This window comes from Acartia tonsa, chromosome 3 (assembly GCF_053477335.1).
Source record: "Acartia tonsa isolate MP-2025a chromosome 3, ASM5347733v1, whole genome shotgun sequence".
Classification (NCBI taxonomy): Eukaryota; Metazoa; Arthropoda; class Copepoda; order Calanoida; family Acartiidae; genus Acartia; species Acartia tonsa.
In genome coordinates, this window is record NC_137262.1 from 30104638 (window position 1) to 30131317 (window position 26680).

At 33.4% G+C, this 26680-nt stretch overlaps 3 protein-coding genes across 11 annotated transcripts in view; all 3 read left to right on the forward strand.

Annotated features, from left to right (window-relative positions):
* On the forward strand, window positions 1–3744 carry LOC145313878 (uncharacterized). Of its 6 annotated transcripts, XR_013877542.1 has the most exons (4): window positions 277–812; window positions 1076–2585; window positions 2903–3036; window positions 3637–3744. XR_013877542.1 is itself a non-coding variant. In XM_080153530.1 (2 exons), the coding sequence occupies exons 1-2, from the start codon at window positions 369–371 to the stop codon at window positions 2522–2524; spliced, it is 1893 nt and encodes a 630-aa protein (XP_080009656.1). In that variant the 5' UTR covers window positions 1–368; the 3' UTR covers window positions 2525–3744. The 6 variants fall into 6 exon arrangements, 1 of the variants encoding a protein (XP_080009656.1); XR_013877538.1 differs by having other exon boundaries at window positions 1076–3036; XR_013877539.1 differs by having other exon boundaries at window positions 2903–3744.
* Window positions 3725–24591, forward strand: LOC145313877 (uncharacterized). 4 transcript variants are annotated; one of them, XR_013877536.1, is made up of 35 exons: window positions 3725–3852; window positions 4179–4284; window positions 6634–6713; window positions 7053–7219; window positions 7398–7493; window positions 8005–8095; window positions 8400–8489; window positions 8875–8957; window positions 9293–9524; window positions 9923–10143; window positions 10793–10943; window positions 11234–11385; window positions 11739–11829; window positions 12211–12400; window positions 12732–12828; window positions 13223–13673; window positions 14009–14146; window positions 14483–14588; window positions 15083–15162; window positions 15340–15596; window positions 15960–16107; window positions 16549–16654; window positions 17073–17248; window positions 17860–18079; window positions 18421–18526; window positions 18986–19120; window positions 20140–20218; window positions 20333–20468; window positions 20943–21096; window positions 21617–21701; window positions 21958–22151; window positions 22509–22620; window positions 22995–23131; window positions 24125–24244; window positions 24396–24591. XR_013877536.1 is itself a non-coding variant. In XM_080153528.1 (34 exons), the coding sequence occupies exons 1-34, from the start codon at window positions 3766–3768 to the stop codon at window positions 24150–24152; spliced, it is 4782 nt and encodes a 1593-aa protein (XP_080009654.1). In that variant the 5' UTR covers window positions 3725–3765; the 3' UTR covers window positions 24153–24245. The 4 variants fall into 4 exon arrangements, 2 of the variants coding, with proteins under 2 accessions (XP_080009654.1, XP_080009655.1); XM_080153528.1 differs by lacking the exon at window positions 24396–24591 and having other exon boundaries at window positions 24125–24245; XR_013877537.1 differs by lacking the exons at window positions 3725–3852; window positions 4179–4284; window positions 6634–6713; window positions 7053–7219; window positions 7398–7493 and having other exon boundaries at window positions 8044–8087.
* The window catches only part of LOC145313880 (beta-1,3-galactosyltransferase sqv-2-like), a 5647-nt gene continuing 3528 nt past the window's right edge, over window positions 24562–26680 (forward strand). Inside the window, exons 1-4 of the mRNA XM_080153531.1 lie at window positions 24562–24827; window positions 25164–25263; window positions 25452–25516; window positions 26342–26415. Coding sequence (XP_080009657.1) covers window positions 24689–24827; window positions 25164–25263; window positions 25452–25516; window positions 26342–26415 — 378 coding nt within the window. The 5' untranslated portion in view covers window positions 24562–24688. The remainder of the gene's footprint in view (window positions 24828–25163; window positions 25264–25451; window positions 25517–26341; window positions 26416–26680) is intronic.

Genomic DNA, 26680 nt, shown 5'->3' on the forward strand with positions numbered 1-26680 from the left:
AATTACGCCTACCTATGAATTTTTAATATTTACAAAATAACACCGTAATTTGGCCGGTTATGTTAAGTCATATATGCAGGCTATGATGCAAACAAAAGTAAAAATAATGTTAATTAGGTATTAGATGTGATCTTTGAACTATTATTTTATTTTAACTAGCGGCTGCGCGTAGTAGTTTACTGTTTTACTTATTTTTATATCTAAATAATTGTCCAAGTTTTTTACGCCAGTTAGTGACACTCTTTATTCGTTGTCGCCTTTGCTAACTTAACTTGATTTCTTATTTCAGATTAAGATGGGGCAACGTGTTGTACATAGTTGCCGTCTCTATATGACAAGTACAAATTAAATTATTGTCTCAACTAACCATGGAGACAAACACTGACGAAAAATGTTTATGGCGGATCCAATGGATCCAGGATGAACACCATTGCTGCAGATTTACTGAGGTCAAGGAAGATGAACCTGATTTGGATCATTTAGCTGGGGAGATATGGTTCTCCAAAGAGTTGACCTCCCGTCAGCTTGACTTTAAGATAACTCTTGTGGCCACAGATTCACTCAGATCATATAAAAATCTTAGCGACGGCAATATTGCTAACCTAAGAATTCATCCAAATTTATTGTATATAACAAGATACGATGATATTCGTAAGTCGGGGGATCTGCACCCGCGCAGGTTGTTCAACCAGGAGTCCCGTATTCCCATGTGGAGGGTGGAGCTAAGGATTGTGAATGGAAAAGTTGATTGGTGGACAGAGTCTGAAGCTCAGCCTGGCGGATATTATCAACACATCTGCTACATGGAAAAGGTAAATTATCTCCTGAAACACTCTTTTTACGAATAATACTTACAGGATTTTACGTATCTTGTTTAAAAACTTAACTTTCAACTATTTCTTCATCCATCTTTCATCGTTATATTCTTGTCTTTTTGTTAAAGGTAAGAAGTACTTATGTAACCATATGATATGACTTTCTATTGTAAAATAATAAGTTCTCCTAATATTAGAAGCTTTTTAATAAGGTTCTTACATTACCTATGCCATTAAGTATTAACTTTTCTTTCTTTCAGGACGAGGAGGGTAACTGGATTCTACCTCTACAAATGTTGCATCTGATTGTAATCATACCTCTGCAACGTACCAACGCCACGGGTCTAAAAATACTAGAAGCATTGCTCCTACGCCGAGCTATGTACGAAGAGATTGATGAAGATCAATGGGAGAAACTTGTTAAAGAGCTTGAAAGATTTTATAAAAAGGACGGCAAGGCAGAAATGGACAAGTTTTGCCTTCAATTTGATTGTACTCTTGATCCTGGTACAATGCTGCAGACAAGATTGTCCACTCTGTTATCAGAACCTATTTTTAATTCTAAAAATAAAACCTGCGCTAATTTTGACCTGCATGGCAGTATATCACATGAAAAGTCATGCACACAGTTTCAGAGATCGACACATTTATTTTTTAAATTTCCCATTTCTTCAAACAACCAAAATACAGCCGCTGCAATTGGTGGTTCTGGGCAGCCTGAAGTTTCTGTCAGGTTTGTTACACGACACAAGCATCGGCAAGAGTATGTGATTGACAAACGGTTAAATCAACCTTCAGAGATTAGAATTGAGGCTTACTGGGCAGAATTTGATATTCCATTTCAGTATGATCATGTTATACAAAGCATTTACAAGGCCAATCATGAAATATATATAGAAGGCTACCGACCAAAGGACAAATTCAGGACTAAAACCAAAGTAAAGTTTCATTACCAGACACACCAAGAGAATTCATTCTGTATCTTTTGCTCTTCCAATCCGGACAAAATAGGACTGGACCTATTGTCAGACAGTTTGAGCCCCCCTTTGCCGAGGAAAAGGAGCCGGCTCAATGGTGAACTTGGAGATGACAACCTTGATGCTAATTCTATTGATTCTAAAGACAGTTTTGTTAATCTATCTAAAGAAAGTTTATCTGATAATTCTATTGATAACAAAATTGAATCTGCTAATGAGAAATCTGATGTTTTACCAAAAGCTAATTCCAATGATAATATAGCAAAGAAGCTTTTAGTCGATGAGAAAATTGATTGGGATGATGTTGATGCACCTAAAAAGAATATTTCGCCAACTTTTACCAAACGAACACCAAATCCAAGCCCAACTAAGATGAATAGAAATGGGAAAGCTGCCGTAAACGGCCTTGGTAATGGCAGCAAGAAAATGAGCAGAGAACTTTCATTTATATTTTCCCCTCGCCATAAACCCACCGAACCCCCCAGTTTCCTCAGCTTTTGCACCTTCACCCTGTTCCCTGCCTGTCTTATCATCAGCCTTGTTCTATTCCATCAAGATTTCCCCAGCATAACTGATATTCTACAAATGTGGCAGTGGATGTTCTATGTTGTGAGTCTGCCCACGGTTTACCAAATACTATGCACCCGATACAACTTGACCCAATCTGCATCCACCGTTCTGGCCTTCACACTATGCTTTGGATTCTTGCAATTAGTTGCTTATATATTTTGATTATTTAAACTCTTAAAAGATATTGCAAAATTAACTAAAAGCTTCTCATTATATAGAAGACGTGGTTTATGCCTGTTCAACTTTTAAATCCAAACAATTTTATCATCTTAGCGCAGCCACTCAATAAATCGTGAACGTTTAATCGTACGTCACTAAATAATATTAAATTCTTGAGTCTATAAACTTTATTTTACATTTTTAAAGATTTTATTTACTAGATTTCTAACAGATATTTTGCAATATTACTGTATAATAGTTTACTGTTTCTCAATATAAAATATTTTACTGCTGAGTTGCTGCCCTGCCTACTATTAAAGTTATCCTTGCATTCAATAAAAAAGATTCAGTATCATTTTAAAACCAATATAACATTGTCAGTGAGAAGCTTTTATCACCTTGCAATATTGATGTGATCGTTGCATTTGTATTATATAATAACTGTTAATTTATGTTTATATATAGATAACGTGTATGAAAAACCAAAAAAAATGTACAATTATAATTACCTTCTCGTTAGTATTACATTTCTAGAGAACTAGTCTTTTTTTGTTTGTTAAATGCAATGTTATTATTTCATAAAATTAATGTTTCTAGTCTACATTGGCATTATTAAGTTCCTGCAATTTATTAGTCGCATTTTCTTTTATTTTAAAGAAAATTATTATTTCTTTCAGCATCAGTTAATGTCTTGTACTTATTTTGATTAACATTACAACTAAATTTTTTGTATAAAATCAAAACTTAAACCTCATATCTTAGAAAATTGTATTGAAAATTTAAAGGATTTAATCAAATGTATAAATACTCATGGAACAAAGAACCGAAAACCACTCAAACCAGAGAAAATAATAAAATGAAAAACTAAAACTTTTAATGGTTTAGTGTTTCTAGAATGTATGTCCCTGTCCATGAAAATACCTATATTTACCGTAACAAGGGCATTTATGTTCAAAAGTAGTGCAGCAATAACAAGCTTACAAGGAATAAACAATATAAAACATCAGAAAGAGATGTTTTTAAAGTTCATAATCAAAGTACAAATAATTTGCTTAAATTTTTCCTAACTTTCACATTGTCTGACCGTCAAACGGACATATGATATTTATTTATAGTGTAGTTGCGCTAATAAAATTAAGATAACTCACGCCATAATTGTTTGTACCTTATTATTATTATTTATTATTGAATCAGTTAATTTTCAGTATTTAAATAATTTCAGATATTAAAGTTGGTCCATAAAAATGCCGGGGGGAAATGAACCCAAGGCTAAGAAAAAGAGGAAGGGAGGAGACAGGAAGGATAAGGAGAAGCCATTGCTCTCTGTGCAGGTCAGTTTTCATCAGGAAAATTAAGTGATAAGACAATGGACGTTAAATTATGATTAACAAAGCAACCACTTTTGTAGATGAAAAATATTGGTTAGAAGACCTTTTAATTGAGTTTGAATAAAAGTCCCAAAATTTTGAAATAACGTGTTTATTAAACTTTGGGTTCCAGTTTTCTACATGTCAAACTAAGAAATTTGGTTTCATTCTAATTTGACTAAATAAAACAAAAATCTTCTACAAGAAATTCCTTATAATGTGGACGGATTGGTGTGTCTTGATTGGCCAACCATATAGGGTTAGAAATCATCTTATTTTGTTTTATTCAGGGTCTGCTAAAGTTGGAGCACTGTTTCACAAAGCCTAAGAATGAGGAGGCAGAGGTCATAGAGGTTCAGGCTGGTGACAAGAAGTTGAAGATTGTTATGGCTCCAGGTAATTGTTCTATAGAGTATGGTATTTAGGATTTACGTGGATATATTGCCAGCAGCGTGTCGGAGCCGTTTAATTTTGATGCGGCTCGGCTCCTGCTCCGGCTCCGACCTTAAAATTAATATATCAATTTTTGTTCATTATTGAATTTGATAAAATAAATAAATAATATAAAATATTTTGCTTTTATTTGATTAAAGAAGCTATATAAAAGTATAAGGTTGTGTGTATATTTGTTAAGTAACAATAGTTTTTCAGTTTATTATATGGAAATAGACCGTTGCCATATTATAATATTACTTTAAAAAATCATTTTTGGCTAATCTGGAGCCGGAGCCGTTTTTAACGAAAAATAAGGCTCCGGCTCCACCAAAAATGTTGCTGCTCCCAGCTCCGAAACGCTGATTGACAGGAAAAAAATTGTCGTTCAATTTAGGTTGCTAAAATGGACTTCTTTTATTAGTCAGTTGGTTTATCAAGAAGGAAGAGGGGGGGGAGGTGTCGACCTGGCCTTTTTTCAATATTGGTTTTAAGAATTTTTTTTTTATTTATTGTGAGGGTAGTGATACGCAATGCCAAAATGGAAGATTCTATTACATTTAGTCCATATTTCTCTCGTTATGCGTTTCAATTTTATTTTGTTTTTGTCAATAATAATCACGATTTAACTCTTGCATTGTTTTTTTTTGCTTTGATTTTAATTGTTCATCACATAAGGCTAAATTCATAGCTTAACAACTTAAATCCTTGAGAAAAAAAGTAACTAAAAACAATTCTACGCAGAAAGGGGGGGTTTTTAATGCAACCATCTCGTAATCAGTGAGCAAATGGCACTTAGAATTCGAATTTTGATCTGAACTTTTGCATGAGTAATCCTTGGTAGGTCTATTTTCCCTAAATCGAACAAAAAGTTGGAAAAGTAACGGCTGGCGGCTCAGCCGTTTAGCCGTTTTTTGCCTATTTTCAGGGTAAATTCATCATCAATTACATAGGAATCAACTTTTCAAAACATATTTTTGATTTAATTCATGTTAAATGATAGCAATAACCATTTTTAAAACTTCTAGTACCAACAGCTACCGTCTAGAACCGTTTGATAGCGTTTTCGAGTGAAAAAAAGTATTATGTGGAGATAGGTTTCGTGACTAATTTGTAATATAGATATCCAAAAAATGGGAAAACGGCTGAGCCGCCAGCCGTTAGCCGTTACTTTTCCAACTTTTTGTTCGATTTAGGGAAAATAGACCTACCAAGGATTACTCATGCAAAATTTCAGATGGAAATTCGAATTATAAGTGTCATTTGCTCACTGATTACGAGATGGTTGGATTAAACCCCCCCCCCCCTCCCCCTTATATTGAAGTCTTTGTACGTTGTAAATTACGTTGACATAAGCATATTTATTGTTTCTTCACTGAGTTTCTATTTTATATAGTTCATAATTTTCTTCATAGGTGTCTCAAATTTTAAATACTTCCACCTATTAAAGTTTCTGAATAACATTTTTTTGTTATCTGAAATTACTATACTAACTTTAAACCTTGTAAGTTTGATAACCCTTTTTTATAAATACTAAAGATACTCTTATATAATTTTATCATAAATATTTTTTTCTCGTTAAGGTACTGATTCAGTAAACTATGTAAAACCCTCACAACCGGTTTGCTGTACACAGTACAAAAATTTATTAAAAATTTGATTATTTATGACTGTGATTCCTGTCTTTTATGGGGTCACAATTTCACAAATACTATAATTAGAATTTAATCTGTCAAGTAAATTTTGACAGAATTCACGGCTTATGTGTAGAAGTACATATGAATGATCCCCTTACTCCTCCCATACAGAGATTTTGATTTTTTTGGAAGTTTGAAGTTTTTTTTAGCTAGTAGTAAGTATTGAGATAGGATAAGGAAACTGTGTACTGTACACAATCGGAAATTAAAATTCAAATGACCATATAAATATCTATTATTCTATGCAGGGTTTCGGATCCGCATTGATTTTTTGCGGATCCGGATCCTCAAAATTTGGTCAGTGCGGATCCGGTTCCGGATCCTTGACAATAAAAATAAAATCACCAAACCTTTAAAAAAAATATTTATTCTTTAATTCGAAGTCAAAAATACTTTTAATTTTCAAGTCTGACCCTAAACCTTTAAGATTGGCTCTCATCAAGAGAATGTCTGAGATTGTATATAAATTTAGGTAGATTTTTCCCTTTTTTCTGCATTTTTTTGAGTCCAAGGATCCGGATCCGGATCATTGGACTCGAAAATATGCGGATCCTTGCGGATCCGGATCCGAAACCCTGATTCTATGTATAGGTATTGTTATTCTTGTTATATTTAGATCACGTGAACAAATCTGAGCACGACACCGTGGCCTACAAGGCTGGTTATGATACTGGTCCAATCAATCCCATGCCTCAGGTAAATTATCAATAGGAGCCCGCTAGTTTTAGGATGGTTTTAGGCTATTTTTCTACCCTTCCATATCCCTAGATGCTAGGGACTCGGCTTCTAGTTTGAAATAAAGTGAAAATATGGGAAAGGGTAACCTTTTTTCTTATAGCCTAACCCTGCGGGGCTACCCTGTACCCAATTAACATAACCAGGTATTAAAAAAACACACGAAAATACCCTTTGAATTTTTAAATAATTTAAAGATAAAGGGGGGGGGTCTATTAGCCACATGTTTGAGGGGAACCGTTGAATATTTATTTATTCAGACAGTATTTTTTAAAAGATTTACATTGTCTCAATGTCTAGGATGAAAGAGAGGAAGTTCTATTTGCTGCAAAGAAGGTTTACGATGATGCCAACGAATATTTTGAAGAGATGAAAAAAGAAACTGAGGAGAAGCGAGCGGAGAGAGAACAACAATGGGCTGAGAAGGAGCTCTCGGAAAAAGAAAAGGCTGAAAGAGCTGAACAAAGGTGAACATTTTTATATAGAGTTAATGTAAATGATTCTCTCTCCCAAACTTTATATAGCTGAAAATGATATTTAATGCCTAGTTCAAAGCTATAGTTCTACGTAGTGCATTCAAAGTAATACTTAAATTTTCAGAAAACTTTTGCATTAATTTTTGCTCAAATCAGTTATTGAATTTAGACGTTTGAAGAAGGAAATGAAGCGAAAACGCAAAGCAGAGAAGGAAGGTGCATCTGAAGATACTGGTGTTCCTGATATTGATCCAGCTGCCTATGGGTATGTAATGCTTTTTTATGACTTTATGACTTGTAAATTGTTACCTACCTACTTTTATACCTATGCCAAATAAGTAACTGTACCAAATGGATATAGAATACGATATTGAAAAATTTTGTCTTGAATTTAAGTTTCTGATCTAGTCCTAAAATATTGGTCAATACGTTGCTACATAACCAGGGGGGAGTGGATTGATTACAATCATAATGAATGGATGGAGGGTATCGTTATATTAGCCAGATGGGAAAAACATTTTATCAGGGTATATATAATATATATAACAAGATATTATTGGATTTAGTAACGTAATAGTAATTGCAAGGGAACAGGGACATATAAAAGTAGATAACTATTAACTTATACTCTACGAATTCAATTGCGCTAATTTTGTCTTTGAGTAGTTTGAATACATTTGGTAGAAAAATTCTTAATCTTAATTGGCACAACGCTTTTGTAGCACCTAAACATAGGTACTTATAAGATTAGCTTTTCAACTTCAATATTTTTTTAGGTATGCAGCAGATGATGATCCCGACAATCCTGCCAACTATCATGCCCCTGACGAGGAGACCCCACTAGGGGCTGTTGCAAGGGGTGAACAGGTCGCTAACGGATTAAAGATTTTATGAATGGCACTATTTTTGATGTACAATTTCAAAGAGTTATTTTATGGGGACCAATCTGACTTTACAATTTTTATTGCATTTTTTGTTAATTTTTTTAAAGTTATAGTTTTTTCCTCATATCTAATTTACTTTTACTAATTCAAAAAACTTATTCTTTATACCTATACATAAAAGAATTCCACACAAAATTTTTGTTTTTTAAAATAAGACTTCCAAAAAGAAATTTTCTGTTTTGAAAAAATGTCATTCTTTAATCCAGCAAGGTCTCACTTTATTTCAGATCCTGCCAGGCGGAGCTGTTAAACCTGGAACTTCTGGCGCTGTTCCTACGCAGACAAAGCGGTTAAAAATGGGTGTTGATGAACCGTTGGTTAGTAAATCTGTAGGAAATAGTTTTCATGATATTTTTTCCAGTTTTGATGCTCGACTCCATTACCTATTGATAGGATTTTACTATTGTTTTCCCTAATATCCTTTCCACTGAACCATATATATACATATAACTTTGGGATTTCTGGTTACAATATTTATCACATAGCAAAAGTTTTAGTTATAGGATCGAACATAATTTTGCCTTTAGCAGTACTTGAGTGAAGGAGCGGGGGAGACGACCCTCCCCAAAAGTATTTAAAAACATTCCCTAAACTAAACATGTAAAGGAGAAAGAACCCTATAAGTTAAGTGGTTAGTGAAGTCATACACTACGCAAACTTAGACATCCTGTTACTTTCATATAAGGATTATTATATATTAAGGTTGACGGTGAGCTCCTTCCACCTGGGGAGGATGAGGACCCTGACAGCAAGGCTGAAGTCGTCCACAAGGAAGGCGACACAAGGTATGGCTGTGCAATTTGTTGCTCAAACTATTATTTAATTTCTAGTAGAGAAGTTTTGTTTAATATGTCTTATTGTATATATGAAGGGATAGGGTCAGTTACATTTTTCAAATACCAGAATGTAAATGTTTATGTAAGAAACTACCTTATTAGTATTCTCTATAAATAAGTACTGATAGTTCCATTTTTCCAATTTGCGGTTTTAGACTTCCCAATAAATTGGAATGATTTATAGACTAACCAACAATAAATCAGACGAAAAAAAATATTAATAAAATCACTTTAGGTACCTAACTTTATTTCTATTTTTAAGTGTATATAATATTTTTGCTCAGAACTGTAGTTGTGGACGGTGAAGAGGGTATGGAGGTAGAAAATGGAGGCGAAGTATCAGCGGGCCCATCAGGACGCTCTAGAACTATACCTAAACTAGCCAACCCCAAAGGTTCCAGAGGACCAGATGAGTACCGGACAACAGTAATCAACGAGGGAGAGGAACAGGAAGGTGAACAGGGTCCAAGCACAATGAAGGCGCTGCCTGCAGGATTAGAAAGAACCAACGATAAGGTAGTATGAAGAGTAAAAATAACATTTTTTATAATTATTTTGTATTTTATTCTTCAATGCACATATAAAAAAAAATAATCTGCGTCCCTACTCTTTATGCTTTAATTTGTTATTAGCAGATTTTATTATGTTAACCAGCAATATAAAGGGATATGACAATAGGCGATAAATTGATGCCCTCCTCCAATAACGTTAAACAACATTATCCTCTCAGTAGATAAAAATATTGGTGGAAATGTTTAGACATGGCTAGTTTGAACCAACTAATCGGTAAAGATTTAGGTAAAGTACCTAAATATTTAAGCCAACGATTGAGAGAACTTTGCTAACATTGTAATTTACTGTTTAATGATAACTCCCCTTCCAACTTTTAACCTACAGTTCTATTTGCATCTCAGGATGAAGACTTAATTGAGGAGAACATAGTTGACATGGCCACAGCCGTCGCCATGGAGATGGAGGAAAAGCGCAGAGCCGAGGAGTGGGCCAAAATGGATGCCGAGGCTAAAGAGCGCGAGTCTATGAGAGTTCAGAAGGAGGCGGATGACCTGCAACGCGAGGCGGAGCGCAGTGAATTGAGTTTGGATGAGTTGACTACTCTTCGTCAGTTAGAAGCCAGGTTTGTTGTTGTTAGATTTTCGTAGATTTTTTATACAAAGACAAAAAAATATAAAGACAAAAAGAAGCAAACTTTAATTGTTTATACTTACCATAGATATGGTAAAGGGAAAATATTTCATGCTTTCAATTTATTTATCTTTAATATCGAGACAAAAAAATCAGTGTTCTGGAGCCGGGAGCAGCAACATTTTTGGTGGAGCCGGATCCGGAGCCGTATTTTTCGTTAAAAACGGCTCCGGCTCCGGACTAGCTAAAAATGATTTTTTAAAGTAATATTATAATTTGGCAACGGTCTATTTCCATATAATAAACTGAAAAACTATTGTTACTTAACAAATAGACACACATCCTTCTACTTTTATATAGCTTTAATCAAATAAAAGCAAAATATTTTATATTATTTATTTTATTTTATCAAATTTAATAATGAAAAAAAATTTATATATTAATTTTAAGGTAGGAGCCGGAGCCGCATCAAAATTGTACGGCTCCGGCACCCTGAAAAAAATGGTTTCTATAAAACAATACAATGTAATGCTTTTAATGTTATAAATAAAGTGAATAATTTAATATGATTATTTATAATCTATAATATATACCTTTTTGCTAAGCTAACAAATAACATTAATTCCTAATGTGTGTTTTAGATTGGGTCACTCCTTGGGCCAGCAGACGGAGGGTCCTATGATAGCTGTGGACGGGGGAGGAGATTATAACCAGAGACAGGTTCTGGACGCGTACTGGGAGTTTGTCAGGGAAAATCCACAGGATTTCAATGGCTGGGTCTATCTTATTCAGGTTTGTTCACATTTTTATAAAATTCTAGTACAGAAACAAACAAGGAGAATAATGGCAATAAGCAGCGCAGAACATTTTTATTGAAAAGTATACTAATTACGGGAATTGTCTAAAATCGCAAGAAAAACAAGTTTTTAGTCAATTCATAATAAAGAAGGATATGAACAACTTTATTGCTTGGGTACTTATTTCATTTGACCCAAAGTATAAAAATACTAGTTGCGCTAAGAAAAAATCATTCTCTTATTTTTTAACATTTTAAAAGACATTCTATATATTTTAAATTGTAGGCTGCTGAAACCGTGGATATAATGGATGAAATGCGAACAGTATACAATGCTTTCCTGCCCTTGTTCCCCTATTGTTATGCCTACTGGAAGCGCTACAGCGATATCGAGAGAAGAAAGGAGAACTGGCAAAGAAGTTTGGCTATTTTACATAGGTAATGATATGTTTTCAATTTTTTTCGCTAATTAACACCTACAGAAAATCCTTAGTAATAATTTTTCAAATTATCTGATGTTTAAAACATATCTACATCTAGTATCGTAATGGTTTTAAATAGAAGATTTAGACCAAATAATATAAGTTCAGCTAAAAAAAATAAATAAAGGAGTCCTTTAAAAATAAATTCATAAATATATTCATAATTAATTAAAATTTTATTTTAGACTTAATTATCTTGTGTCCATAAAATGGCTGAAAAGTGTTAAGTATTAACAGAAAATAAACGCTTTTGAAAAATGCTACATTTAAGCCTCCTCTTATAATTTTTCATTGTAAAATGTACTTTAGGGGCTTGGAGGCAATTCCGTTGTCAGTTGACCTTTGGCTGGCCTATCTGGAATTGTATCACAAGATGTACAGCACTCATGAAACTTTCCAGGTAAGAAAACTTACAAATAAACATTATTTTTTTTAATTCTGAAAAACATGAATTTTAGTAGGTAGCTACTCTCTAAATTTTGTATGTCCATCTATCAAATAATAAAGGGTCTGTGGACAAGTGCGAAGCATGAGTTTGGTCCCTGCCTTGGACGAGATGGCGAAGCCGCCCAAGTTCCTGAGGCCTGCTATATTCTGATTCTTCCTATCTAATGATCCAATGGCCTATAAAGATCATTTTAAAGTACCTAAGTAATCACTGAAGTAAAACAAACTATTATTTGCTAATCTATTCACATTTGATTAAACAATACAATAAGTTAGATTGTAAATGAATAATCGGATTCTTATGAATTTACATTTTTTAACATAAATTATTTAGTCAATGTTCCGGGCTCAGTGTGAGAAAGCCGTAGCTACAGTTGGTTTAGACTACAGATCTGATGCTATCTGGGAACATTATATTGACAGAGAGATAGAGGCCGGTCAGCTTAGATATGCTACTGATCTATTCAGAAGGGTTATTGGTATTCCTACCAAGTTGTACAACAAGCATTGGGATAACTTTATAGGTAAAGATTGAAGATTCGTTAAGTAGCAAAGCTACTTCAAAACTAGAGCATGTACGTTCGTTTGTATGCCGGTAAAAAAAGCTTCCTTCCTCGTGCGTTCATTGATATTCTACTAGATAATAAGCTTTCTTCTTAAATATTATATTCAGTGATTTTTTACCAAATAGTTTTGCTCCGCTAAATCATGTATGAAATTGTCCTTTTTTTTGCAATAAACAATTTTTATATAGATATAATGTTAAAATTATTGTATCCTTTCTTGATTTACTATTAAACCTTAATAATTTTTTTTTCTTAAATTCTTTAGGGCTAATTTTATTTAATATTTTAGCTCATGTGCGTGATCACCATCCCCGTGATATTTTACAGTATGAAGATTATGAAAGTCTCAGAAAGTTAACCTGTAGAGAACTTCAACTCACTTACAGGTAATTTTTTTTTTGAAAATGAAAATTGTTAGGTAGGTAGTTATGCAAGAAAAAAGAAAACAGTTGTTTTAGTGAGAGAAAAGACATCGGGCTTTTCATTACACTAGTCGCCAAAGTCCTATAATAACGTTTTATTATTCGTTGCATAACAACATTGGGAAACTTTGATTTGTTGGTTCATTTAGTTTAGACGTTTGGACAACCACTAATAGTAATCTAAAGAAGGGATAATTGTGTGTATCATCATTGGGGACGTCAATTTATCGGCCAGTGTCTTATCCCCTTAGATCTCATGTTGTTTATACTTATTTTGTATTATTTATAAAATTATAACATATTATTTTTAATTGGGTTATTTTACCGAGGAAAAACATGATTTTTTTTTTAATTTCAGACCTGACCCCATCATCAAACCTGAGCAGGAGCGTAAAGTGGAACTTCCAGAGGACAAGTTGAAGGCAGGCATGAAGGAGAGACTGGTTGCCAGCTTGGTATCCAGCCACGAGGCCACAGAGGCTAGGGTTGATGAAATGTACATGTTCGAAGAAAAACTAAAGCGTACCTACTTCCATGTCAAGCCTTTGGATCACAAACAGCTGAAAACCTGGGATCTATACCTAGATTATGAGATTGAGAAGGGTGATCATGAAAGAGTTGTCGTGCTGTTTGAACGATGTCTAATTCCATGCGCGCTGTATGAACAATTTTGGAGCAAATACGCGCGTTACTTGGAGAAAGCGCACAAGGAAAAGAAGGATTTGCCAAAGGAAGAAAGCACGGAAGAATTTATTGATAAAGATGGAGTTAGAAAGGCAAGGAGTGCATTTAAAACCGGTTTAGATAAGGTAAGAAATATTTAAAAATTCATAACAATATTTTCTGTATATATTTTCTGAAATTGTTTCTTAAAAGACAAAGATGCACATGGCAAGCTGATCTATCTTTTATTTTGCACAATAGTAAAGCAACACTTTAAATTATCTAAGTAATATTATATTTCTTGTTAAAATCTAACATTCACGTAAATAAGCGAATCATAATAGAATACAATAAGTCGAAGAAATATTCATTAGAAAACTAATCTTTAGTTTTTTTTGGGAAGCCCCAACTGTGTTTAGTTTAGTTTGGTATTATCTTTTTAAATGCCAAGACATTCCCTTATATGTAATAATCTATCAAGGTTGATGAGATGGAGGATAAAAGAACAACCTGGACGATGAGAGGTTGGAGAGAAACTCTGAAGGATGGTACTCAGGTCATGAGAGCTGAACCTATTGCACCAACTGATCTTCAAAGAGAAAAAGGAGAGAAACAAAAGGTAATAAAATGCTCCATTTTTTTGTTAAATTTATTATACAAAGCTGAAAAAAAGTTTGTCCGTTTGTATCTTAAGATCTCACTAAAAGCTGAACCTATTAGGTTTTTCTTTTAAGGAATGTGATTATGAGGTAGGCAACAAATATTAAAGCCATTTAAATTCTTATATTAAAATAAGTTTAATAGGGAGGTAGTATTTAAAAAGAGGGTAGGTTCTGTTATGTTTACTAGATACTGCAAATAGTGTTTCATTTAGGACGCCAAAGAAAAAGCAGCCCCTAAAGAAGTGTCTACTGAGGACAAGAAGGATAATACTAATATTATTATTGAAATTTAGGAAGCTAAAGAAAAAGTAGCTCCTAAAGAAGTGTCTACTGAAGACAAGAAGGATGACGAAGGCTTTGGTGAAGAGGAGAAACAAGATGAGGACATGGAAACACAAGGTAAACTATAACTATTTATAAACAAGGATGATTATGTACAGTACAATAGTGTGAATATTTTTGAGAAAAGTAGTCATCCACGTAAGCAGTTTTCTGTTTGATTGTACACAGATTTTTTTTTAGCTAAAGGGGTTATTAAAAGGTTGAAATGTTAGGAGATAAAGATAAAAAATTAAGGGTTACTTTTAAAAAATTATTTACCCAATCAAAGAGTTATGTGTCGATCATAAGCAGAAAGGTCTTTTTCTTCTATCTTAATTGCCATACTTTGCAGTTTTGATTTGTTTTTAAAAATGTGATTATCTAGTAAAATTGGAAAGTACAAAAAAAGATAATTAAGGGTGGAGGGTAAAGGTGTGTTTACCTAAAAAAATTGGAGGTACATTAGATCCCCCTCTTCCCCAACCTTTGCAACTACTCATCCCCCCCCCCCCCCGCAAAAAAAAACCTAGGATGTCCTTGCATCTATGATTAAACGTTCATTTCTTTTGCAGACGAAGAATCCAAAGATAAAGAAGATGAAACCGAGAAAGTAGAGGAAGGTGAAGTTGTTGAAAAGAAGAAATTTACTGATGTAAGTTGTTCTTTAGTTTTTATGAAACTCCGCAACTACTACATAAACGTTTTATTGTGAACCAGTTTTCTTTTCTTTTTGGCAAAAATCTGGTCAGATGATTTTTAGTGACACACTGGCCCTCTTTCATGAGATATTTTAAGTATCTTGAACTATTGTTAATCCAACAATTTTTAGGATGTAGATTCTGAGATGACTATGGTTGTAAATTCGTCTGCCTGGCTGTCCAAGCGCGGCTGGGAAGCCGTTAGAGATGTTTACAAGCGTGCCTGTCTTGTCCACTGCCCCAAGCGTGCGGTTATCCGCATGAAGTGGGCCGCATTCGAGGAGACTGTTGGAAATGCGGAAAGTGCTCGGGAAATTCTGCGGGAGTTGGTGGCCAAGTATCCCATGCTGTTAGAGGCTAGGTTACAACAGATTGATGTTGAGAGAAGGTAGGTTCTATTTTTTACTTCAAATCAAACTTTCAATTTTTATAAGAAAAAATTTCATTTAAAATCAACTTACCTAGGCAATTTGCAGTAAAATATTTTTAAGAGTTGTGCTAAGATTAAAAGAAATATTTAACATTAAATCTTTTTTCCTCACCTTACATTACAAAAAGCATAGGTAATTTTAATTGTTTATTAAAAGAAATATCCTGAAATACTCATTAAACTTTTTATATTATTGTCCATGCAAAAGAACAATGATAAAGGGGGGAGATAGTATTTTAGCCAGCTACAAGTTACACTTTAATAAGGTACATGGATATCTGGTGAAAGATGCAAGTAATAACAAATCCATTTATTGTTTAGACAAAAGAACAATGATGGTGCAGACAAAATGTACACAAAGCTGATGAAACAAATCCCAACCAAACATGAGAAATATAAGAATATGAAGACCTGGATCTCTATGAAGTATGCTAGGTTCCAGTTCAAAGTTTGCCATGATGTTGATAAGGTAAAAGGAACCTTGTTAGATAGAATGATAGACAGCTAAAAACAGAATTATACTAATGGAAAGTTTGTTGTTTAGAGGACAGGGAAATATATTTTACAGTTCAAGACAGTTTGGCATTTACAGAGACATTAAATTCAAACAGACTTATCAAAAAGATACAAATATTATTAAAAGCTTGGCTGTTGTATTTAAGATTTCAACATGTTTAGATAATTTTTAGAATTAGCTGATTTAATGGATATAGTATTTACGTGGATATATTGACTTTCTAATATGGATCTCATTTATTGGCCAGTTCGTCCATCTAGTAGGAGGGGATGAAAATCTGGTGCAACATCCAAGTAATGATTTATCGATTTCTGATTTATTGAAAGACATTTAGCAAAATACTGAGAGGTATATTAAAACATTTACAGATATCTGATATGCTTATTATTCTAGGCTTTAGCTGCTCTGCGAACAGCCCTGAAGAAAGAGCGTGGAAATCCCAGATTGTACTCACAAATTATTGACATGTGCTACCAAAGAAGCCCTATTGATGTCAATGGTAAGTGGTTTAGATTAATTCTTCTATAAATACTACAGGATGTCTGTCCTTGAATATCTCGGTAAGTTCTAGATGGAATGGGTCCCATCACCTTCCAAGGCTGGTTTTTGTCCACTAGTGCAAAAGATGGACAGATTAATCTTCATAGGAGTGGTTATACAAAAGTGTCTCAACTTACTCCATTACGAATTTGGTCCAAACCTTAAGAAACTATGGCTTATTAATAAAAATAAAAGTACCCTCTCCCTAAATAAACACACCAAAATTGTTTGCAGATTAGCAAATAAGATTTGCTTCGAGTGCCTACAAATGTTTAGGATATTCGCACAGCCGCAAGTTTTCGATGAAAAACGATTAAGACTTATTATGTATAAAATAATAGACCTTCTTATAGAAAATTATTCAACCATTTTCTTAGGTGTAACAGCAGCCCTGGAGCTTGCCTTGATGTCGAAGGACCTGACCAACATGGAGAAGCTGGACTTTGTGAGGAGGAAGGTGGAGTTCATGCAGGAGTTTGGTGACGTGGGCAGATACAGGGACGCCTGGGATCAACTCAAAGCCTACAGGCATCTCTGCTCGGCTGATCTTAAGGTAAAATCATACTTGCATTTGATATTTATATATCCTGAATAAAATATAAAAGAATAGTTGTTCTGTAACTACAGAGATTTATTGGTTCTAATATTATAATATTTTCCAGGCATTGTAAAGTAATTTTTTAATAACACGATCCTTTATTTGTTGGCTTATAAACTTCGGGAACTTTTATTAAAACCTAGTTCACAAAAGACATAGGTCGACCTAAAGAAGCTTTAGGTTGACTGATTTTATAAAGGCATTTGTTAGTTGTACTTGTTTAGGTTGACCTACAGAATAAATCGGTCGACCTCTAAAAGTTGTTTGTGAACTGGGCATAAATCTTTATTGGTTGGTACTACTAGCAGAGTGCAAACTTCACCACCGATAATTTAATAAATTAAATATGATTGGTTGGTACAAACTAGCAATTGTCATTGTCCTAACTTCTCCACCAATCTAAATAGCGGTGTTGTGCATCTCTTTATTTCTTAAGATCCCTGCATTTTTAGAACATGTTATAAGTATCCTATATTTTTCTGTGTTCGATTTTACTGAGTTTTAAATTCTTGTATTGGTTTGTTACTGCACTACTTTCCACCACTCTAATTTGTATATTACCCTAGGTTGAGGCTAAACGTCGTAAAGAACTTGAGGCCGAAGAGGAGCGACTTAAAGAGTTGGAAGAGATGAAATCTCAGGCTCGGGCGGAGGCCAACCTCAAGGCGAAGATTGCCGAGGCGGAGGGTAGACTGTTGTGCAGCAAGTGCCAGGGAGACATGTTGCCCAACCAGGATGGTGTATATGAGTTTGAGAACTTTAGACCTGGCCAACAAAGCTCACGTGGTAAGAGAACTTTATTCTGTTGGATTTTAGATTTTATTTTTAAAAGTACTTAACATTTTCATAGGGAATGGTACCTAGGTAAGATATAGGTACTTATTAGTTTTTTGATTCTTTCTAATTAAAATATAAAAAATGTTTTAAATTACTTTTTAAATCCGCGTAGTAAACATTCACTACCTTAATGGTAATCTAACTTATACAAAATTTATCTTGTTTGAGCATTGAAATGATAAATATTTAACAACTAAAATAGTGAAAGATCCTTTCTTGCATCCATTATTAACATGTAACAAATCTTTTTTAATTACTTATTAATATACCTAATGCTTTCTTTGTTCCAGCAATGTACAGTGAAAATCCTGCAGAACAAGAGGTCAACATGGCGGATGAAGGTGTTATTGACCTCATGGACTTCAATATGGATCCGGAGGAGGAAGAAAAGATCAGGTACATACGACTGAATAATCTTTATATTGATTGATGAAGATAGTAATGGGATGTTTGTTTAATTCAAAATATTTCTAAAATCGACTTATAAATTGCAGGTATCCTGTTTTATTGACATAAATTTTATCAATCCCAGGGAGAAATGGGACATTTGACTTTCAATTGTATTGATACCCAAAGTTTTATAAACAATAAACATAGTAGGTATTTAATTCGTTGGCTCAAAAACTTACTTTACTTTTATTGAACTTTGACGTTCCAAGCAAGTAGTGTTTGACCTTTTCGACCAATAATTTTATTCTATAGAAGGGGTAATTTTGGTTATCTTTATTATGGGTATATATAAATTTATCTTCCTTTGTCCTATCCCTTAAGATCCCTGAGCAACCTGAACAAGGTCTATTTCAAGTTCCTGATAATCAGATAAACAAAATCTGTAATGCCTATTTTTTTGATTAGACGAAGCTTGCAGGAGAAGACTAAATACAAGGAGGTGGCCCCCACCTGGGAGCTCAACATTGAGAAGTACGGATATGGAGCCAAGAGAAAGGCATATGATCCTGATTATGAACATGTTGAGTCCAGCAAATACAGGTACCAAGATTTTGATTTTGTTAGATAGTGGTTAATAGAAGGAAGGATAAAAATAAATTATAGATACCGATGCTTCTCTTTAACAAGTTGTATGTCGTTTATCTATTTTAGTTAGCAGTAAACATAAAAACAAGTTATCACAAAGGACTTTTAGTATGTTAGTATTATGAAAAAGGTGAACAGTAAAAGAAAGTTAAATTACATCTCTCTTTAGTAAAATATAAATATGAGATTAACTTTGCTATACTACTATATGATGTACGAATTTTTGCTAGCAGATACTTCATGTTAATGGATTTATTACTACTTGGATCTTACAACAGATTATCTTGCACTCAAATTAAGGTAAACTTGTAGCTGGCTAAAGTAACGACCCACCTCCTTAACCTCTCCCCCTCCCCTCTTACTGGTTGAACAAAAACTGGCCAATTAGCAAACTAAATTAACGACAATTTTTCCAGTGTCATAATATCCACGTATATTATTTATCCATTTTATCACAGGGAGTATGAGAGATTGGAAGGACAGGGATATGATGAGTCTATCAAGGATCCTGAAAACTATAAACTATATATATATTTATCACAGGGAGTATGAGAGATTGGAAGGCCAGGGATATGATGAGTCTATCGAGGATCCTGAAAACTATATACTATATATATATATTTATCTCAGGGAGTATGAGAGATTGGAAGGCCAGGGATATGATGAGTCTATCGAGGATCCTGAAAACTATATACTATATATATATATTTATCTCAGGGAGTATGAGAGATTGGAAGGCCAGGGATATGATGAGTCTATCAAGGATCCTGAAAACTATAAACTATATATATATTTATCACAGGGAGTATGAGAGATTAGAAGGCCAGGGATATGATGAGTCTATCAAGGATCCTGAAAACTATAAACTATATATATATTTATCTCAGGGAGTATGAGAGATTGGAAGGCCAGGGATATGATGAGTCTATCAAGGATCCTGAAAACTATTTACTATATATACATATTTATCACAGGGAGTATGAGAGATTGGAAGGCCAGGGATATGATGAGTCTATCAAGGATCCTGAAAACCAGAGGATTAGAAACATCAAGGTAAATTAAATATAACACTAGCCGACGCAATTTAATTATGCAGCGATTTTTTGCCTTTCGATTATATAGATTTATATAGCTTATAACCATGATTTTAACATTTCTTCACTTTAGGCTCCTGGTCTGCGCGCAGCAGAGGGTGAAGTGATCGCAGCTGATGACAAGAAATACACAACCTCTGATTATATTATTCCACCCAAAGTCCCCCAGATCAGCAACCAGAGGGTCAGGGGACAAGCTCCGCCCCCAAGTAAGTCTTGAAGGATTTATAATAAGAGAAAAAAAATCATCTTAAGTAATAGATTTATTGCTCTAGATGTAATATTCTATTTTACACTATTCTAAATGTTTAACTTGCACCTAATGGTCACATTACTGACTCGATAACATTACACCCCTCTTGATGTCTATTTTATACCCCCAGGGTTGGCATAAAAAAAACAACATGCAAAACTCAACTGTTTTTAAATTCTATTACTCATTTTTAGTATGGATTCGAAACCGATTAACATCCTGGATTAGAATCGGTTCTCAGCCATATTAAAAAATTGTGTTTAGCATCGTATTTCACACAATTTCCTACGAATAATAAAAAAATCATAAAATTGATACCAGTCATGTAAGCACGGGCGTCTGGCCCTTCGGGTCCAACAAAACCGGTTTTAATCTTATAATTCGCGGAAAGCTGTCTATAAAACGATGCAATGAATAACTATAATTTTAGCTGAACTATCTGAGCACGAGCAGCACGCATTTGAGTTACCCCCCGAGCTGTCGGACCCACAGAAGGCTCCTTGTGTCAATGTTCCCGAGTGGTTCATCAGGGAGGGTGGAGAATTATGCCTGTCAGATACTGCTAATGGCACCTCTATCATTAGGTATTGTATTATTTCTTTCAAATTAGCTTGAAGTTATATTAGAAAGAATGACACGAACTATCGCATGGTTAAATTCATCAGTATAATTATAAATTCTTTTTCTCTGAAACATTGAAAGGATTACTTCCCTAAGTAAAGTGCTTTTACTCGTTACAAACGTCCATAAATCACCCTTTATCAGACGAAAATCGGACATTGGTAAAAAAAAATTGTCTATTAAAATTAAAAAGTTAGATCACATTGGTTTTTTAAATCACCTATTAACAATCACACTTCAAGTTCTCTTTTCTGCTAATGAATAAGAATTCTCACATTAAAATCACAATTAACTTCAAATTTGAACTAACAATTATATAATATACAAAATAAACCTATTAAAGGCAACTTTTCATCAAATGAAGAAGAAATCCTTTTTGTCTTTGGACCATAGAATAAAACTTGTGAAAAATTGTAGAAAGAAAGCAACTATATTACCAAGCACTTATCAAATACTAACATACATATTACCTTCTTTGTTTAGATACTGGCCCAAGTTCTTATCTGAGAAGGGTAATGATCTGATGATGACCAGAATTAGGAAGTACTGCAGATGGCATCAAAAACAGGTAAGCAAATAAGTTCCAGGGATTGAACCTTACTTTTCCGCCAATCAAAATATAAGATTCTTTAAGTCGAAGATATTAAAAATATTTGGATGAAAGCTCTAACACAATGCCTGAAAACAAGATGATCACTTAATATAGAAAACTTATTTTTGTTAAACAGAGCAAAATATTTTTTTTTATTTGAAAAAATCAAGTAAGTAGGAAATGTTTTAAAGGAATTACAGATTCCTTCTTTTTTATTAATCATTATTATCAGGTTAAAGTTGGAGGTGAATGGAAGTACCAACCCCGCCTGGTATCCTGGTACGGACCTTGTGACTATGCCTACAGCGGCCTGGTCATGCAGAAGAACCTGAACTGGGCGCCAGAGCTGCTGGATTTGTTGCACAGGCTGATTGGTATGACCAGGCATGAGTTCAACTCTTGTTTCCTCAATCTTTATAGACATGGGTGAGTAAATCATTTAAATCTTGTTTAATCTTTGGTATTCGAAAGTTTTAATAAACTACAACAATTAAACCCACTAATCCTTTGATAGTTTCATGCAATATTCTTTGGGGACGAGACACCGATTTCCCTCCAATCCAAACTTACCCTTCTACAGAAATATTTGTTAACATCTTAATTTAATAAACATTGCACTGATAATCGGTAATTCAAATAAAGTATGGGGGTTTAACACCAACCCTCTGGTGCGAAGTTACTAACATGTAGACAATAAAGAATAAAGAAGGTAAGTAAAAAATGTTCGATAAAAATACGGACATATTGTTTTTTTTTATAATACCTACCTATATTTTTTTCCAGGTATGACATGTGTGGCTGGCACAGTGACAGCCACCCTCAACTTGGAAGAAATCCTCCAGTAGCCAGTGTGTCCCTGGGCGCTGTAAGGGTCTTTGAACTCAGGAAGAAGAAGGTATGATTTTTTTCCTTTTAGTTTCTGAAGTAGTTAGATGCTTGTTTGTGAAACAGTTATCTTTAAAGTAATCTATTCCTCCAACTTCCTTTAATATTTCCTATTAATTTCTTTATTTGTAAGAATTTCAATATCTACTATCCCTAAGCTGTTTCTTACTAAACTTAAATATAGCAAAATGGTGCTTGCTTTCTCTTGACCACCGAAACTTGCCATCCGTTATTTTCATCTTTCAGCTAATCTAATTTCTCACCCCTATCTATCTATATCTGCTTGGCTCTTCTTTCTCTTACTAAACTTAATATAACCTAAAATAAGCATAGAAATCAACAATATCATTTGTTGTCCTAAACTAAATACATCATTTCTACTAGGGAGCACCCAACTTCATCCGTTTCCCACTGTTCCCCGGTAGCTTGTTGTTGATGGAGGGAGCTGTACAGGAGGACTGGCTACACTGTATTCCCAAGGATGCCGCCATTAAGGATGAAAGGGTCAACCTCACATTCAGGTATTATAGTAATCATAGATTTTTTGATTGGGTTGCTCCAACTTTTTATAAATAATACTAAATCCATGCTAAAATGCCTCAAAAACCTTAAAATGCTTTTGAAAAACTCAAAATGTCAAGACTTTTCATAAAAGTGTGAATAATCCCTTCAAAAGTGCATGTGTGTTTTTTGGGTGGGAGCTTTACTGTACTCACCGCACGATTTCACATTCGTTGGTATAAAAACTTTGGGGATTCATTAATCTTAATTGTTTGGTGCAAACATGCAGTGCAGTGTCCGAAATTAGCCAACATTAAATTTTATTTTATCTACTGAAGGGTTGAATTTGTTTATCATAATTGGATGTGTTCATGAATTTTTTGGCTAATGGTTTATCCCTTATGATATACCTACAATGCACATAAATTTAAAACATTAAACTTTTTTTATTTTTGTGAAACAAAATGTCAAACAGTTTGTTTCAAATAGAAATATCTTTTTTTCTCTAATATAACAAATAGTTTTAACACTCTCCATTAAATCAATGTAGTAAAATATTAATATTTTAATGCACAGGTGTTTTTTATAATTCAGTTTTAATAAACATGTCACTGTCAAAGTACATAAAGACATGTAGTTGAGAAAAATATTAGTGCAAGTGTAAATCTTTAAAAGCAACTGTTACAATTATGCAGTGAATTTTATTTGATGTGTTCTTAAATACAACGTGTTTTAAATCCCCTTTAAAGGAAATGAAAAAGTATAAGGAACTTTTGTTAAAGAATATTATTTCATCTTAAAAAGAACTGTTTTCCTACCTTCAAACATATTTTTTATAAATACAGCACGTTCTTTTGTCGTTTTTTTCGTGAAAGATAATATTGAAAATAGAAATGCCCTCCAAAAAAAACAATCCATTTCTGGTAATGATGATAATTTTTTATTTGCTTGAAATTAAGAAAAGTATTTTAAGTGAAGTATAATTGTAATTACCAATAAAATATTTAATTTAGGATTATGTACTCGGACGGCAAGAATTAAAACAACAATCCTCAATATTTGTGGGACACCTTTTTGGCTGAACTCATACCAACTCAATACACTCAATACCAGAAAATTGAAATTACATACAGGTGTCCCAGAATAACATTAAGATCATATTCAGATTTTTAATTTGTACACATTTTGTGTTTTGATAATGCTTATTACAAAACAAAAGTATATAAAGTTTCATTTTTTATAAAATATAAATATCCAAATTTTGGGACAGTCAATGTTTTTCAGGATAAAAGAAACCAAGTTTTTTGTAAATGTAGATGAATTGTAACATCTCTCTTTAAGAAATGTAAATATGTTGTAAAAGATCATAATTGTTACCTTGCACCTACTGTGTTTATTGCTTTTAATAATGTTTTTAAAAAACATATAAGCAAGGAGATCAATGGATGATGTTTATTTTTTGTCACTTTGTTTCAGAAAATATGAGGGAAAATACTAAAAATGATGAATAGAAAATGTAATATCAGATTCAAGAAAAAATCTACCAATTAAAAAAATGTTAAAATAAATCTTCCAAAATGCGAATAACACCAAACTTATTGAGGCGGTACGGAGTACCCATGTTGGCCTTTATATTTGGCCTCTCAATGTCTCCCTATCTGATGGGAGTCCCGGATGAGGCCAGCAAAACTACTTTTGTTAGCCATCATATGAGAGGTATGTTTTTTTTTGTAAAGTTGCATTCCCAATAAGAATCACCAAAATGTAACTTTCAGTATGGCTTTAAATATTAATATCCGTTGGATAAGAACCGGATATCAGCCATACTAAAAAATCGTGTATAGCAGACAATTTTCCAGGACCATGTAAATTAATACCAGTTTTGTTAGAACGGGCCTTCGGCCCCTCGGGAATAATTAAACTGGTTTTAATCTTTTAATTTTTCGATTTAATGTCCGCGGTAAACGGTTTATAATAGAATGCGATAAATAACTATTAAATAAAATATAAGTTAGATTTCACTACTAATGTCTCAAAAAACGTGTTTTTTAGAGAAAGATCATCTGGACCTGTTGATCTTTGTGGTATCGGCACCTGGAAATTTTGATAGAAGGGAAGCAATAAGAACTACCTGGCTTTCTCATCAACATAAGTAAGACTAAAAGATCCTAGGTATATCATTAAGTAGTGAGGTTTTTTTGTCGACACTTCAAGATCTCGTCTATCAATGAATCGTTATTTTTGTTTTGCTTCTCATAGATCCAAGGATGATTTTAGCCTATTTTTATAGCCCTTCATTTTCAATGTTATGATTATTATGTTAATATTGTATTCTTTTAGTGCAATAAGAGGATACTTTGTTATTGGAACATTGGGCCTTACAACTGATCTTCTTAATGCTTTGGGTAGGTAAGTTATTCATCAACATAACAAAAACACTTTTCAAACAACAAATTAGTTTCTTTATCAGTTTTTGTCAAGTTTTCAAAGGGGACTATCCACGAACGAGAGCAAGTGATTCTAAGCACCTTCCAGCAGTGATAATAAATGTTTTTTTGGTGAGTATACTAGGGTTCTATGTAATATCATTATATCGATTTAAAGAATCAAGTTTCACCATGGTTTTATATGAAAAATACTTTGAAATGCTGAGCATTATTTGACGAAATATCATCAATTGTTTTGTTGAGGTCAAAAGTTCGAATAAAATAACACGCCAAAACATAATCAAATGCTTTAAGTTACGAAAGTACATTAATAAAACTGTTTAAGTATAATTTTACATGTTACCATTTAAATTCTAAATTAACATTTGTTATTGAAAAATTTTACTTTTGTGTCACAGCAGTTTGAACTCAACAAAACATTTGATGATATATAGTAAAAAAATACATTTCAAAGTTTTTTTTTTCATATAAAACCGTGGTGAAACTTATTTTTTTAAATCGATATAATGATATTTCACAGAACACTAGTATATTCACAAAAAAAAACATTTATAATCACTTCTGGAAGATGCTTAGAATCACTTGCTCTCGTTCGTGGATAGTCCCCTCTATGCTTAATTCACATTTTAACTTAAGTGCATGAACCTGTTGATAAGTCTATAAGTAATAATCATGAAGCGAGATGTTCATAACTTTTTACATTTAAATTCTCTTTTACTTATGATATTAAAAAAACAATGAACGTGATTGTTATTTTTGAAAAACATTATTTCCTTGTCTTAGACTCTGAAAATCAAGAGTACGATGATTTGGTTTTGCTCAACATATTTGATTCATACAGCCTTCTTACAAATAAAGTAAAACATTTTTATTTTCAACCAAAAGTATTGTTAAAATCGATATATTGTTACTTGGATGTTGCATCAGATTTTCATGAAATCTAATAAAGTGATACTCGCTGCTGACTAAAAGAACGAAACTCCCCGTCCCCATCCACTCCCTTTACATCATACCCTCCCCTGCTACTGGATAAACGAACTGAACAATAAATGATGTTCTTGTTAGCAACATATATTGACAATAATTTTCCCCTGCGATAATATTCACGTATTTTCCATACCC

Bases quoted from the DNA above. Each gene is read 5' to 3' on its own strand.
- LOC145313878 (XM_080153530.1), top strand. From the start codon at position 369: ATGGAGACAAACACTGACGAAAAATGTTTATGGCGGATCCAATGGATC. The intron at 813-1,075 runs GTAAATTATCTC...TCTTTCTTTCAG, and splicing joins ACATCTGCTACATGGAAAAG to GACGAGGAGGGTAACTGGAT.
- LOC145313877 (XM_080153528.1), top strand. From the start codon at position 3,766: ATGCCGGGGGGAAATGAACCCAAGGCTAAGAAAAAGAGGAAGGGAGGA. The intron at 12,829-13,222 runs GTAATTTTTTTT...TTTTAATTTCAG, and splicing joins GAACTTCAACTCACTTACAG to ACCTGACCCCATCATCAAAC. The intron at 18,080-18,420 runs GTAAGAGAACTT...TCTTTGTTCCAG, and splicing joins TGGCCAACAAAGCTCACGTG to CAATGTACAGTGAAAATCCT.